The 15,461-nt window shown below is 48.8% G+C and overlaps 1 protein-coding gene across 2 annotated transcripts in view; it reads right to left on the bottom strand.

The window, feature by feature from the left end:
* The window catches only part of LOC137357255 (GDNF family receptor alpha-2-like), a 217,401-nt gene extending 202,855 nt beyond the window's left edge, over window positions 1-14,546 (bottom strand). Inside the window, exons 1-2 of one of the 2 annotated variants that reach the window (XM_068023453.1) lie at window positions 13,631-14,546; window positions 11,275-11,574 (exon numbers count right to left, since the gene is read on the bottom strand). In XM_068023453.1, the coding sequence (XP_067879554.1) occupies window positions 11,275-11,574; window positions 13,631-13,670 (340 nt within the window). In that variant the 5' untranslated portion in view covers window positions 13,671-14,546. The remainder of the gene's footprint in view (window positions 1-11,274; window positions 11,575-13,630) is intronic. The other variant, XM_068023454.1, reaches the window with a different exon arrangement.
* Between the last annotated feature and the right edge of the window lie 915 nt (window positions 14,547-15,461).

Raw genomic sequence — 15,461 nt, forward strand, 5'->3', positions numbered from 1 at the left:
TTTTTATATACTTTATTTATTCAACATTAAAACTGCCTTCAACTGATGACTCCTCACACAGTTGTTTGTACCAACTTAAATAGGAGGAAACCAGTGTATGCGGCTCACGCGGAATATTCACCCTAATTTCTCTATATTGTGCATAGCATGTTTATTGCACTTTGTGGTACATTCAAGATTGCTGCACGGCTCGTGTCCACGTGCCTTAGAGGGAACATCGCTCACAATATTATCCGCTCAAAGATAACGGAGGAAGGAGACAAAGGTTAGAGTGAGGATGGGGATCAGGGGAAGGTTAGAGTGAGGACGGGGATCAGGGGAAGGTTAGAGTGAGGACTGGGATCAGGGGAAGGTTACAGTGAGGATGGGGATCAGGGGAAGGTTAGAGTGAGGACTGGGATCAGGGGAAGGTTAGAGTGAGGATGGGGATCAGGGGAAGGTTAGAGTGAGGACTGGGATCAGGGGAAGGTTAGAGTGAGGACTGGGATCAGGAGAAGGTTAGAGTGAGGATGAGGATCAGGGGAAGGTTACAGTGAGGATGGGGATCAGGGGAAGGTGAGAGTGAGGACTGGGATCAGGGGAAGGTTAGAGTGAGGATGGGGATCAGGGGAAGGTTACAGTGAGGACTGGGATCAGGGGAAGGTTAGAGTGAGGACTGGGATCAGGGGAAGGTTAGAGTGAGGACAGGGATCAGGGGAAGGTTAGAGTGAGGATGGGCAGCAGGGGAAGGTTAGAGTGAGGACTGGGATCAGGGGAAGGTTAGAGTGAGGATGGGGATCAGGGGAAGGTTACAGTGAGGACTGGGATCAGGGGAAGGTTAGAGTGAGGACAGGGATCAGGGGAAGGTTAGAGTGAGGATGGGCAGCAGGGGAAGGTTAGAGTGAGGACTGGGATCAGGGGAAGGTTAGAGTGAGGATGGGGATCAGGGGAAGGTTACAGTGAGGACTGGGATCAGGGGAAGTTTAGAGTGAGGATGGGGATCAGGGGAAGGTTAGAGTGAGGATGAGGATCAGGGGAAGGTTAGAGTGAGGATGGGGATCAGGGGAAAGTTACGGTGAGGATGGGGATCAGGGGAAGGTTAGAGTGAGGATGAGGATCAGGGGAAGGTTAGAGTGAGGACTGGGATCAGGGGAAGGTTAGAGTGAGGATGGGGATCAGGGGAAGGTTAGAGTGAGGACTGGGATCAGGGGAAGGTTAGAGTAAGGATGGGCATCAGGGGAAGGTTAGAGTGAGGACAGGGATCAGGGGAAGGTTAGAGTAAGGATGGGCATCAGGGGAAGGTTAGAGTGAGGATGAGGATCAGGGGAAGGTTAGAGTGAGGACTGGGATCAGGGGAAGGTTAGAGTGTGGATGGGGATCAGGGGAAGGTTAGAGTGAGGACTGGGATCAGGGGAAGGTTACAGTGAGGATGGGGATCAGGGGAAGGTTAGAGTGAGGATGGGGATCAGGGGAAGGTTAGAGTGAGGACTGGGATCAGGGGAAGGATAGAGTGAGGATGAGGATCAGGGGAAGGTTAGAGTGAGGATGAGGATCAGGGGAAGGTTAGAGTCAGGACAGGGATCAGGGGAAGGTTAGAGTGAGGATGAGGATCAGGGGAAGGTTAGAGTGAGGATGAGGATCAGGGGAAGGTTAGAGTGAGGATGGGGATCAGGGGAAGGTTAGAGTGAGGACAGGGATCAGGGGAAGGTTAGAGTGAGGATGAGGATCAGGGGAAGGTTAGAGTGAGGATGAGGATCAGGGGAAGGTTAGAGTGAGGATGAGGATCAGGGGAAGGTTAGAGTGAGGACAGGGATCAGGGGAAGGTTAGAGTGAGGACGGGGATCAGGGGAAGGTTAGAGTGAGGATGGGGATCAGGGGAAGGTTAGAGTGAGGATGGGAATCAGGGGAAGGTTAGAGTGAGGATGTGGATCAGGGGAAGGTTAGAGTGAGGATGGGGATCAGAGGAAGGTTAGAGTGAGGATGGGGATCCGGGGAAGGTTACAGTGAGGATGGGGATCAGGGGAAAGTTACAGTGAGGATGGGGATCAGGGGAAGGTTAGAGTGAGGATGGGGATCAGGGGAAGGTTAGAGTGAGGATGGGAATCAGGGGAAGGTTAGAGTGAGGATGTGGATCAGGGGAAGGTTAGAGTGAGGATGGGGATCAGGGGAAGGTTAGAGTGAGGATGGGGATCCGGGGAAGGTTACAGTGAGGATGGGGATCAGGGGAAAGTTACAGTGAGGATGGGGATCAGGGGAAGGTTAGAGTGAGGATGGGGATCAGGGGAAGGTTAGAGTGAGGATGGGGATCCGGGGAAGGTTACAGTGAGGATGGGGATCAGGGGAAGGTTAGAGTGAGGATGAGGATCAGGGGAAGGTTAGAGTGAGGATGGGGATCAGGGGAAGGTTAGAGTGAGGATGGGGATCAGGGGAAGGTTAGAGTGAGGATGGGGATCAGGGGAAGGTTAGAGTGAGGATGAGGATCAGGGGAAGGTTAGAGTGAGGATGGGGATCCGGGGAAGGTTACAGTGAGGATGGGGATCAGGGGAAGGTTAGAGTGAGGATGAGGATCAGGGGAAGGTTAGAGTGAGGATGGGGATCAGGGGAAGGTTAGAGTGAGGATGGGGATCAGGGGAAGGTTAGAGTGAGGATGGGGATCAGGGGAAGGTTAGAGTGAGGATGGGGATCAGGGGAAGGTTAGAGTGAGGATGAGGATCAGGGGAAGGTTACAGTGAGGATGGGGATCAGGGGAAGGTTAGAGTGAGGACAGGGATCAGGGGAAGGTTACAGTGAGGACTGGGATCAGGGAAAGGTTAGAGTGAGGACTGGGATCAGGGGAAGGTTAGAGTGAGGATGAGGATCAGGGGAAGGTTACAGTGAGGATGGGGATCAGGGGAAGGTTAGAGTGAGGACTGGGATCAGGGGAAGGTTAGAGTGAGGACTGGGATCAGGGGAAGGTTAGAGTGAGGATGGGGATCAGGGGAAGGTTACAGTGAGGACTGGGATCAGGGGAAGGTTAGAGTGAGGACAGGGATCAGGGGAAGGTTACAGTGAGGACTGGGATCAGGGGAAGGTTAGAGTGAGGACAGGGATCAGGGGAAGGTTAGAGTGAGGATGGGCATCAGGGGAAGGTTAGAGTGAGGATGGGCATCAGGGGAAGGTTAGAGTGAGGACAGGGATCAGGGGAAGGTTAGAGTGAGGACAGGGATCAGGGGAAGGTTACAGTGAGGATGAGGATCAGGGGAAGGTTAGAGTGAGGACTGGGATCAGGGGAAGGTTAGAGTGAGGATGGGCATCAAGGGAAGGTTAGAGTGAGGATGGGCATCAGGGGAAGGTTAGAGTGAGGACAGGGATCAGGGGAAGGTTAGAGTGAGGACTGGGATCAGGGGAAGGTTAGAGTGAGGATGAGGATCAGGGGAAGGTTAGAGTGAGGACTGGGATCAGGGGAAGGTTAGAGTGAGGATGAGGATCAGGGGAAGGTTAGAGTGAAGACTGGGATCAGGGGAAGGTTAGAGTGAGGATGAGGATCAGGGGAAGGTTAGAGTGAGGATGGGGATCAGGGGAAGGTTAGAGTGAGGATGAGGATCAGGGGAAGGTTAGAGTGAGGATGGGGATCAGGGGAAGGTTAGAGTGAGGACGGGGATCAGGGGAAAGTTAGAGTGAGGATGAGGATCAGGGGAAGGTTAGAGTGAGGACTGGGATCAGGGGAAGGATAGAGTGAGGATGGGGTTCAGGGGAAGGTTAGAGTGAGGATTAGGATCAGGGGAAGGTTAGAGTGAGGATGAGGATCAGGGGAAGGTTAGAGTCAGGACAGGGATCAGGGGAAGATTAGAGTGAGGATGGGGATCAGGGGAAGGTTGGAGTGAGGACAGGGATCAGGGGAAGGTTAGAGTGAGGATGGGGATCAGGGGAAGGTTAGAGTGAGGATGGGGATCAGGGGAAGGTTAGAGTGAGGATGAGGATCAGGGGAAGGTTAGAGTGAGGATGGGGATCAGGGGAAGGTTAGAGTGAGGATGGGGATCAGGGGAAGGTTAGAGTGAGGATGGGGATCAGGGGAAGGTTAGAGTGAGGACTGGGATCAGGGGAAGGTTAGAGTGAGGATGGGGATCAGGGGAAGGTTAGAGTGAGGATGAGGATCAGGGGAAGGTTAGAGTGAGGATGGGGATCAGGGGAAGGTTAGAGTGAGGATGGGGATCAGGGGAAGGTTAGAGTGAGGATGAGGATCAGGGGAAGGTTAGAGTGAGGACTGGGATCAGGGGAAGGTTAGAGTGAGGATGGGGATCAGGGGAAGGTTAGAGTGAGGACTGGGATCAGGGGAAGGTTAGAGTAAGGATGGGCATCAGGGGAAGGTTAGAGTGAGGATGAGGATCAGGGGAAGGGTAGAGTGAGGACAGGGATCAGGGGAAGGTTAGAGTAAGGATGGACATCAGGGGAAGGTTAGAGTGAGGATGAGGATCAGGGGAAGGTTAGAGTGAGGACTGGGATCAGGGGAAGGTTAGAGTGAGGATGGGCATCAGGGGAAGGTTAGAGTGAGGATGGGGATCAGGGGAAGGTTAGAGTGAGGATGGGGATCAGGGGAAGGTTAGAGTGAGGATGAGGATCAGGGGAAGGTTAGAGTGAGGACTGGGATCAGGGGAAGGTTAGAGTGAGGATGGGGATCAGGGGAAGGTTAGAGTGAGGATGAGGATCAGGGGAAGGTTAGAGTGAGGATGAGAATCAGGGGAAGGTTAGAGTCAGGACAGGGATCAGGGGAAGGTTAGAGTGAGGATGAGGATCAGGGGAAGGTTAGAGTGAGGATGAGGATCACGGGAAGGTTAGAGGGAGGATGGGGATCAGGGGAAGGTTAGAGTGAGGACAGGGATCAGGGGAAGGTTAGAGTGAGGATGAGGATCAGGGGAAGGTTAGAGTGAGGATGAGGATCAGGGGAAGGTTAGAGTGAGGATGAGGATCAGGGGAAGGTTAGAGTGAGGACAGGGATCAGGGGAAGGTTAGAGTGAGGATGGGGATCAGGGGAAGGTTAGAGTGAGGATGGGGATCAGGGGAAGGTTAGAGTGAGGATGGGAATCAGGGGAAGGTTAGAGTGAGGATGTGGATCAGGGGAAGGTTAGAGTGAGGATGGGGATCAGGGGAAGGTTAGAGTGAGGATGGGGATCCGGGGAAGGTTACAGTGAGGATGGGGATCAGGGGAAGGTTAGAGTGAGGATGGGGATCAGGGGAAGGTTAGAGTGAGGATGGGGATCAGGGGAAGGTTAGAGTGAGGATGAGGATCAGGGGAAGGTTAGAGTGAGGATGGGGATCAGGGGAAGGTTAGAGTGAGGATGAGGATCAGGGGAAGGTTAGAGTGAGGATGGGGATCAGGGGAAGGTTAGAGTGAGGATGAGGATCAGGGGAAGGTTAGAGTGAGGATGAGAATCAGGGGAAGGTTGGAGTCAGGACAGGGATCAGGGGAAGGTTAGAGTGAGGATGAGGATCAGGGGAAGGTTAGAGTGAGGATGAGGATCACGGGAAGGTTAGAGGGAGGATGGGGATCAGGGGAAGGTTAGAGTGAGGACAGGGATCAGGGGAAGGTTAGAGTGAGGATGAGGATCAGGGGAAGGTTAGAGTGAGGATGAGGATCAGGGGAAGGTTAGAGTGAGGATGAGGATCAGGGGAAGGTTAGAGTGAGGACAGGGATCAGGGGAAGGTTAGAGTGAGGATGGGGATCAGGGGAAGGTTAGAGTGAGGATGGGGATCAGGGGAAGGTTAGAGTGAGGATGGGAATCAGGGGAAGGTTAGAGTGAGGATGTGGATCAGGGGAAGGTTAGAGTGAGGATGGGGATCAGGGGAAGGTTAGAGTGAGGATGGGGATCAGGGGAAGGTTAGAGTGAGGATGGGGATCCGGGGAAGGTTACAGTGAGGATGGGGATCAGGGGAAGGTTAGAGTGAGGATGGGGATCAGGGGAAGGTTAGAGTGAGGATGGGGATCAGGGGAAGGTTAGAGTGAGGATGAGGATCAGGGGAAGGTTAGAGTGAGGATGGGGATCCGGGGAAGGTTACAGTGAGGATGGGGATCAGGGGAAGGTTAGAGTGAGGATGAGGATCAGGGGAAGGTTAGAGTGAGGATGGGGATCAGGGGAAGGTTAGAGTGAGGATGGGGATCAGGGGAAGGTTAGAGTGAGGATGGGGATCAGGGGAAGGTTAGAGTGAGGATGAGGATCAGGGGAAGGTTAGAGTGAGGACGGGGATCAGGGGAAGGTTAGAGTGAGGACGGGGATCAGGGGAAGGTTAGAGTGAGGATGGGGATCAGGGGAAGGTTAGAGTGAGGATGGGGATCAGGGGAAGGTTAGAGTGAGGATGGGGATCAAGGGAAGGCTAGAGTGAGGATGAGGATCAGGGGAAGGTTAGGGTGAGGACGGGGATCAGGGGAAGGTTATGGTGAGGATGGGGATCGGGAAGGTTAGAGTGAGGATGGGGATCAGGGGAAGGTTTGATTGAGAGCGGGGATCGGGGAAGGTCAGACTGCAGGCAGGGGAAGGGTAGAATATTAGAAATTTTAAGGTTCAGAAAGAGGCCCCTTGGCCCTTCGTGTCTGTTCTAGCCCAAAACTATCCACCTATTCTCATCACCTGGAGGTGCATATCCAGACTCCTTTTGAATGAGTTGAGGGTTTCTGCCTCAACTACCCTTTCAGGCAGTGAGCTCCAGACCCCAGCAGCGTCTGGGTACAAAAAGTATTCCTCATCTCCCCTCTAATTTTTCTCCCAATCAGTCTCAATCTATGCATCCTAGTCACTGACCTCTCTGCTGAAGTAAATAGGCCCTCCAACTCCACTCTATCCAGGCCCCTCAAAGTTTTATACATTTCAATCAGATCTCCCCTCAGCTTTCTCTGTTCCAAGGAGAACAACCCCAGCCTATCCAATCTTTCCTCATAACTACATTTTCCAGTCCTGGAAACATCCTCGTAAATCTGCTCTGTACCCTTTCTCGTGCAATTACATCCTTTCTGTAATGAGGTGACCAGAACTGCACACAGTACTCAAATTGTGGCCTAACCAATGAGTTATATAGTTCCAGCATAACCTCCCTGCTCTTATATTTTATACCTCGGCTAATAAAGGAAAGGATTCCATATGCCTTCTTCACCACCTTATCGACCTGTCCTGCTACCTTCAGGGATCGGTGGCCATTCACGCCAAGGTCCCTCACTTCATCTACACCTCTCAGTACTTTCTCATTCAAGTTAGAGTGAGGACGGGGTCAGGGGAAGTTTAGAGTGGGGGCGCGGATCAGTGGGAGGTTAGAGTGAGGTTGGGTGGAGGCTAGACTGAGTACAGTACAAGCAGAATCACAGTAATGACGGGACATGATAAGGTCAGTCAGTGTACTTGACCTGTCCCAGTTCTAACTCTTCAAACAAAGCTATCTACTCCAATCCCTTTCCCTGTATCATTTTAAAAAGTTGACCTGGTTCATTTCTCTGTCACCAACAGTCCTCCTTACATTTCCAACATTTTCTAACTTTCAATATACAATTCCACTTATTTGTTTGTCATGGCAAATTCCCCGAAGATCTTAGATTCCATAACAATCTGGGGAAATTGGAGTCATTAGCCAAGTAGTAACCTTCAAGCAATGTTTAATTGCTGTGTTCTTTACAATCTGAGCTTGGCACTTCGTTCCAAAGGAAAAATATATTTTTGGTGCATTTGACGAGTCTTGTTCTGCAAAACCCATTCGGTAGTTTCAAAACATCCAAAATACATGGTGGGACAGACATTAGATACAGACACTTGAAATCTCTGTTTAATTTTTTCCTTTAAAACAGAGAACAATGATTGTGTGTATTCATCTGCCCGGGGAAACAGAGAGCATTTGAGGGAGAGTCTGAAAGATATTTGAGGGAGTGATCTAAGAGGCACTCTTTCAAGTGACAAGCCAGATGGACTTCAATGGTCCTTTTCCAGCCAGTGTTTAAAGTCTTTAAGCACAGAATGAGATTTTCGAAAATTTATGAATGAAATATAATCATCTACTTGAGTCACCTTGTGGAAAATCAAGCAGGTTCACCAAGAACTTGTCCTTGCAGATATTTAGTGTCTCTACAGTGATTTGCAGCCTTCCCCTTTTCCACGTTCCTTGGCATTTGAAAACGTTTCACAGCTACTGACAGTAATGAAGCTCTTTGACAAGATTACTCTGTGACATAATAACATGTTCAGCACCTCCAACCCGGGGAATATTATTGAGAGGTAAAACAGATCACCTTCCTAGTTTCACAAATTCAAAAAATCTGAGGCCCCCCTGCACTCTCTGGCAAACTATGAGGATTGTGCTCCTAATGCCCACGCTGAGCATGTGGACCAGAAGAGAATTCCATGGAAATCAGCCACTGCAACTTGCAGTTCCTATCAGTAACGACACCAAAGGCTCTCAGCCCTGTGTGGGACAAAACCAAAATCTCTGTTTTTGTATCTTGAGTGAATAAAGGCATCCAACCCACAGAGAGTTAAATGAACTCCATTTTGAAAGATTCTGGCTGTTGAGTGTTTTCAACTTGGATTGGAAACACTTGAAGATCGAATGGGAATGAGAAGCCTTGTGGGTTCTGCTGGAACTGGGCAACTTTCAATATTGCTCATTTATGTTCATCATTCTTGGGATGTGAGCGTTGCTGGAAAGGCCAGCATTTATTGCTCATCCCTAACTGAGCATGTGGTGGTGATCACCTACAACTGAGGAGCTTGTTCAAAAAGGGGAAATACAAGTCAACCACATCGCTGTGAGTCTGGAGTCAGATGTAAGCCAGACCCAGCCAGAACAGGAAAGAACAGCAAATTTTCTCCCCTGAAGGCTGGTGAACCAGATTGTTTTGAACAACAATCCTATAGTTTCATGATCATTATTAATGAAACTAGCAGTTGATTTTCCAGGTTTTGTAATTAATTGCATTTCAATTCCCCCAACTGCTGTGGTGGGATTTGAACTCATATCTCCAGAGCTTTAGGGTAGGTCTCTGAATGACTAATCCAGTAACATTTGCACTATGCTACTGTTCCCTTCAATAAGGTCAGAAGGTTAGCAGATGTCTTGCCTCTGAATCATGCTCAGTCCAAGGTCTAACTCCCTTGCAGTGCACTGGTTGTTTTAACTGGAGTCCAACAGTCTGTGAAAAAGACAGTATACACAGTTCAAAGTTTATTACCTTGTCTTGTCTGAATCCAAACACTTCACTTTCCAAGAGTTCTCTACAAGTGGTCTGGGTGTGAGTGCTTGTGCACACGCTCAGACTTCCTTGCCTGGTTGTGATGTTTTGCTTTTAAACTGGCCTGTCCCTTTAAGGCCACTGCTTAAGTAATCCCTGTGGGAATCCAAGTAATTTAAAATGCTCATAATGGGATGGAGACTATAGAGAAGGCCAATTCGAGTTTGGTGAACTTTATATTTGAAAAAAAACTCTCCTCAATCTCCTCTTAAGATTGCTCTGCTTCAGTAGAAATACTGAATGGGGCAGTGTCTCAACCATCATCCAGTGAATTGATACTGTACATAATCAAATTACGCAACTGGGGGTGAAGGAGACAGGATCGGTATCCAGAACTGAAGCAGATTCCAGCGAGACTCGACCCTTGACCTTGTCCCATAAATCTGCTGTAAAAATTACCGCAACAATACATCAACAGCATTAATTCTTTGAGAGATTTTTTGACCCTCTCTTCAAAGCTCAGTGATGTGCATTTTGATCAACTATTTATTGATTATTAATTTAAATCACTGCTCATTTTACAATATTAATTAAAATTAAGAATTCCTGCAAACATTCCTTGACTTCAGTTAAGAGAATACAGCAAAGTATTTTGCATTGAAGATGACTTGGAGCACATGAAAGGCATTCTGCCAATGTCTATTTTTAACTGCATCACCGTGTGAGTGTGAAACTAATAGTTATGTTCGACACTGGCTCGTACAAAGACTGTGTTTAACTATGCACCAAGTCATTTTTTTTTAAGAATACCAGCAATGCAATTGGAGAAAGAGAATAGACAAGGAAAAGAATGAAAAATTTCCTAATGTGGCAAGACATTTCACGTAATTTTCTTTTATTCTTTCATGGGATGTGAGCATCACTGAGCAGTCATTTCCCATCCCTAATTGCCCTTGAGAAGGTGGTGGTGAGCTGCCTTCTTGAACCGCTGCAGTCCATGTGGTGTAAATACACCCACAGTGCTGTTAGAAAGGGAGTTCCAGGATTTTGACCCAGCGACAGTGAAGGAACGGCGATATATTTCCAAGTCAGAATGGTGTGTGGCATGGAGGGGAACTTGCAGGTGGTGGTGTTCCCATGCATCTGCTGCCCTTGTCCTTCTAAGTAGTCGATGTCGCGGGTTTGGAAGGTGCTGTCGAAGGAGGCTTTTTGAGTTGCTGCAATGCATCTTTTAGATGGTACACACAGCTGCCACTGTGCACTAGTGGGAGAGATAATGAGTGGATGGGATGCCCATCAAGTGGGATGCTTTTTTTTGGATGGTGTCAAACTCATTGAGTGTTGTTGGAGCTGCAATCATCCAGGCAGGTAGAGAGTATTCCATCACACTCCTGACTTGTGCCTTGTAGTTGGTGGACCAGCATTGGGGAGACAGGAGGTGAGTTAAATGCTGCAGAATCTGCAGCCTCTGGCCTGCTCGTGTAGCCGTAGTACTCAAATGGCTGGTCCACTTCAGTTTCTGGTCAACGGTAACCCTCAGGATGCTGATGGTGGGGGATTCAGTGATCGTAATGCCGTCAAATTTCGAGGGGGGATAATTCTATTCCCTCTTGTTGAAGTGGTCATTGCCTGGCACTTATATGGCGTGAATGTTATTTGCCACTTATCAGCCCAAGCCTGAATGTTCTCCAGGTCTTACTGCATGTGGGCATGGGCTGCTTCAGTATCTAAGGAGTCACAAATGAAATTGAATACTGTGAAATCATCAGCGAACATCCCCACTTCTGACCTTATGATGGAGGGAAGGCCATTGATGAAGCAGCTGAAGATGGCTGAGCCTAGGACACTACCATGAGGAACCCCTGCAGTGATGTCCTGGGCCAGAGATGATTGACCTCCAAGAACCACAGTGGTGGTTTGGAGGCAGGTATTCATGCAATGGGGAGGTCCAGCCAGATTTGGCAGCTCTAACTTCATTGTCTCTGATACCAACTTTTAACCATGAATATTCTCAAACTGCTGCCGTGGGCTTTTGAACTCAAGTTTACTGGACTGTTAATCCAGAGGCCCCAGTGATATGACTGGAATGTGTTTCGAACCAATGGATATCTTACCTTGCAGTAAACTCTGGTGAATGCTCCAGTAGATGGCCAGGCACTGTTTCTCTTTCTTCATTGCCCGCTTGCAACGGCAATCGAACAGTGGGCTTCGCTGCAGCGCCACCACAGCGGCGATGCACTCGTTCTTGGCCTCAGGACCGAACAGCATGGCGGCCTTCCCCGCCAGGCACTGGCGCAGGGTCCGGTAGCGGCTGCTGCACCCTGGCTCAGCTGCGCAGAGCTCATTGCCCCGCACGCAGTCCACCCTCCAGCCACCTGGCAGGCCAGGATCCCCAACGGAACGCAGCACCTCGTCTAGATACAGTGGAGGTTAAAAAAAACAAAGACATCATAAAACGTTTTTAAAAAACGAGAATTATACCTTCAAAACAACCTTAACTATAAATCTAACCAAATAATGCACCACACAGCCATTGATAGGCTATGTATATAGATGGACAAATTATACAAACACTTAAAATATATTCATAAAGATGGCAGATAAATATTTAAAAGAATTATTTTCAAAAGATTTGGATAAATTTTCTGTGCATGAAACAATATAAAAATAACCTGTGATTTGGAAATGTATTTAATGCCTCATATTTATGCCGACGTATAATTCCAAATTCATACCCAGTGCCCAGGCTCCAGTTGACCAAATGTCACTCTACCTCTAATTGCACTGAATTTTCCAAGTGTTTTGAAGGGTTAGTTTCCAATATTGGATTACTGTCTAATTAAGACTCGCCAGGAATACTGAATAAGTTGAATTGTGGTTGGGAGTGAGGCAGGGAAGGGCTGGTGAAGGAGGAGGATTAAATCCCACGCTTGTGTTCATTATTCCACACATAACTGTAAATCAGCTGCCCTGCTATCTCCAGATTTCCCTGCTCTTCATTCAACGTCACTTCATCCTCATTAGCCGTTCTTTCTTGTTTGCCCTAAATCTCAACTTTGCTGCGTTATTGACTCAATATTATTTCAGGGTCAAAAAAGAAACATTTTTCTTCATCAGGAGTGCATTTTTTAGGTGTGGTCACTGGGCTTAATCTCTTACAAACAGGCATACATAACATCACAGCTGGTGAATGCCCTGTAGGATATACAGTAGATACATTCCTAAACCACAGCAGCAGGGACAGGGTTAGTAACTAAACATGGAACATCTGGAGCACTATCACACAGTTTATACAGACAGAACAGTATCTCCACACCCATTAGCAGCTTGCCTCCACATTCCACCCCTGTTTTTTTCAGGGAGTGTTTGTTTTCACTAATTCTCATCTCTGTGGGGGCACTTTCGCTCTCCCGAGCCCCAGTTGTGCAAATATTACATTTAGTGTCTCTCATCGATTGTACTGCTCTCTGTCTGCATTTTGGGATATTATATTCATTTACTCCACCTCCTTCCATAGGATATTATTTTTCTTTTTGCAGACGTGTTTAGGTTAATATTTTAATGCTCACATTACATTCAGCCCCATAATACTGCTCTCTCACTCTCTGCATCTGCCTATTTCTGTCTCATTGTCTCCCTCCTCTGTTCTCTCCACAGTCTCTGCACACTTGCGAACAGCATCTCTCCAACTGCAGACTGACATTTCCATCGAATTACGTGGAATTTACAGCATACAAACAGGCCATTCGGCCCAACTGATCCTTGCTGGTGTTGATTCACACGAGCCTCCTCTCATGCCTCCACATCTCATCCTATCAACATTTTCCTTCTATTCCTTTCTCCCTCGTGTGCTTATCCAGCTTCTCCTTAAATGCGTTGTGAAACTTATTATCCAGGGCCATGTATTTGTTCTCCAATTGAATTTTAAGCTTTATTTTGGCATTTATCACACTTTAATTGTTCAGCCTTGGTTTTATCCTTCCCAAATGCTCAAACTTGCCCTCAAATATCCTCGCCAATGAAGTTCCGGGAGATCTCACACAGAGAAACATTCTTCACTGTGGATTATCCTTCGCCCATACCCCTTGCTCAGGATGAAAGACATACCTTTGCATTTAAGCCAGAGGTTCAAGCTCAATTGACTTTTTAACCCTGTCCAGTTCTCAGTGCTTGCAAGCCAGAGGTGGGGGTGAACAGAATGGGGATCGTTCATTTTACATCCCATCTTCTCCTGCTCCAGACCCCTCTCTCCACATTCATTAAAGCTTTAAGTTAACTATCTCATTGGCTCTTTGCTGTCACTCTACCTCAAACTAAAGGAAATGAAGCGAATTAGCTTGTGGTCCACGGTGAGCTGACTCTCTGACACGGCTGACACTTCCATCTCCGCAGATACACTCCTCACCCTCCCAAATTCCCCCATCAAGCAGTAAATTGTTTCAAAAAAAAAAGAACTCCCTCCTTACTCACCGATGAAAATCAGAGTTATGAACAGGTTTGCACAGATCATGGTAAATTCTCAACAGATTGGGGTTATTATGGAGTGGGCAGGTGAGACTGCCTGGGTCAACCTCTGGATGTGGGACGGATTTCAGCTGCAAACAGGCATCAGTCCCTTACTCCAGTGATGCTGCTCTTTGCATTCCACGTTGTACCGATTCTCCAGCCATCTCCCCACTCGCAATCCCCGTGCAGCATGGAGAGAATTCACATTGAAGAAATCTCCACTCCGCTGTTGAATACACACCAGAACCATAAAATCACCCCCTCTGGGGAAAAAAAAAGATTGGTCCAGTTTGTTGCGCCGGTCAAAATCCACCAGCTCTCAGCCTGGCTTCTCACTTGGCCAAGTCTTCTCAAATAATGTGTCTCCGACTCTGCAATTCTCTTAAAGCGGACACTTTCTCCAACCCAATCCTGCTTTTTTCTTTTCCTCCCTTGGCTGCCGTCCTTTTCATCCAAGCGCGGATCCAAATCGAATTAAAATGCGTTCATTGCCAACTTTCGTCTCTCTTTTTCCTCTTATTTTTATGTGTTTATGCCCTCCACTTCCCCCCTCCTCTCATGCTGGAGGGACCCGCCTCCTTTAAGAGGATTTCTGGTGATCACAAGGAGTGGAAATGATAACTTGGCTTTCTGGATCTTCCCTGTGACTGGGAACATCGATTCCCTTCCCACCGGAGCTCGGATCCCATTGAAAGCGCAAGCTGCAGTGAAGTTGACGAAATCCTGAAAGGCTTGCAGGTCTCTCCGCCTCCCGTGCGGTCAGATCTGGAGCAAAACCTGAGTGCTGTGGTCCGGGAGGAAAAATCCTCGGCTCCGTCCGCTCGCCTCTGTCCCAACAAACTGAGAGAGAAGAGCTTTCGCCCAGCCTTTGGGGCGTCGCAGCAAGACACCCAGGAATGGGAACAGTTAACCAACCCCCCCACCCCCCCCACCCCACCCACTGAGCTGTTTTTGTTGTTGTTGTTGTTGTTTTTAGCAGGAGGGGAGCTCGCTGAATTCTGAGGGCACCTGCAGATGTTTGGGGAAGGAACAAAGAGGAGGGAAGGGACTGGCGTCAGAATGAACGCAAGCAAAAGGCTCGGAGCGAACGTGTGTGTGAGAGAGAGAAAGAGCGACAGAGAGAGAGGGGGAGAGATAAAGAGATCTGCCCCTGGACAGAAACGGGACTGTTTTTTTTTGTCTGTCCGGGACTGTACTGCGGAGGGTGAGAGCAGAATTGTAAAGTCTCTGCCCCTTTCTCTCTGGTGCTGGTTCATGGAATGAGTTGGTTGCTGTTTGTTCCTAATTTTGCGTGTAAATGCAGAAAGACTGCGGGTTCAATGCCCGCACCGGCTGTGGGACTTCACGGAGCTCTGCCTTTTTGCCTTGCTCCACGCGTCAGGAGTGGTGGCCCTCAAGCCAGACAACATGATCGTTCATTTCCTTATTTCCCCCTTTTTGTTGCTTCCCCGAGATGTAAAGTTGCGTCTATCTGCCTGTGCATATTCGCCTGCCGATCCATCGCCTTCTGCTGGATGATCTTCCTGTGCCACCCAGTGTCCGCAGAAGCAAGCGCTTGTGCCTGGGACGGCACACTCGCCCCTGGGTCAGAAAGTCACGAGTCTCACTCCAGAGAATGCGGCGCAAAAATCACAGAACGGCTCAAAGCGCAGAAGGAGGCCATTCGGCCCGTCGTCTCCCCTGCTGGCTCTCAGGAAGGGCAACACACCCAGTCCCACTCACCCATTTTTCTCCCCCCACCCCCCCCCCCGCCCACTTAGCTTCCCAGTGCCACTATTGAAGGAGTGCCACCCTG

Source organism: Heterodontus francisci, chromosome 47 (genome assembly GCF_036365525.1).
Source record: "Heterodontus francisci isolate sHetFra1 chromosome 47, sHetFra1.hap1, whole genome shotgun sequence".
Classification (NCBI taxonomy): domain Eukaryota; kingdom Metazoa; phylum Chordata; class Chondrichthyes; order Heterodontiformes; family Heterodontidae; genus Heterodontus; species Heterodontus francisci.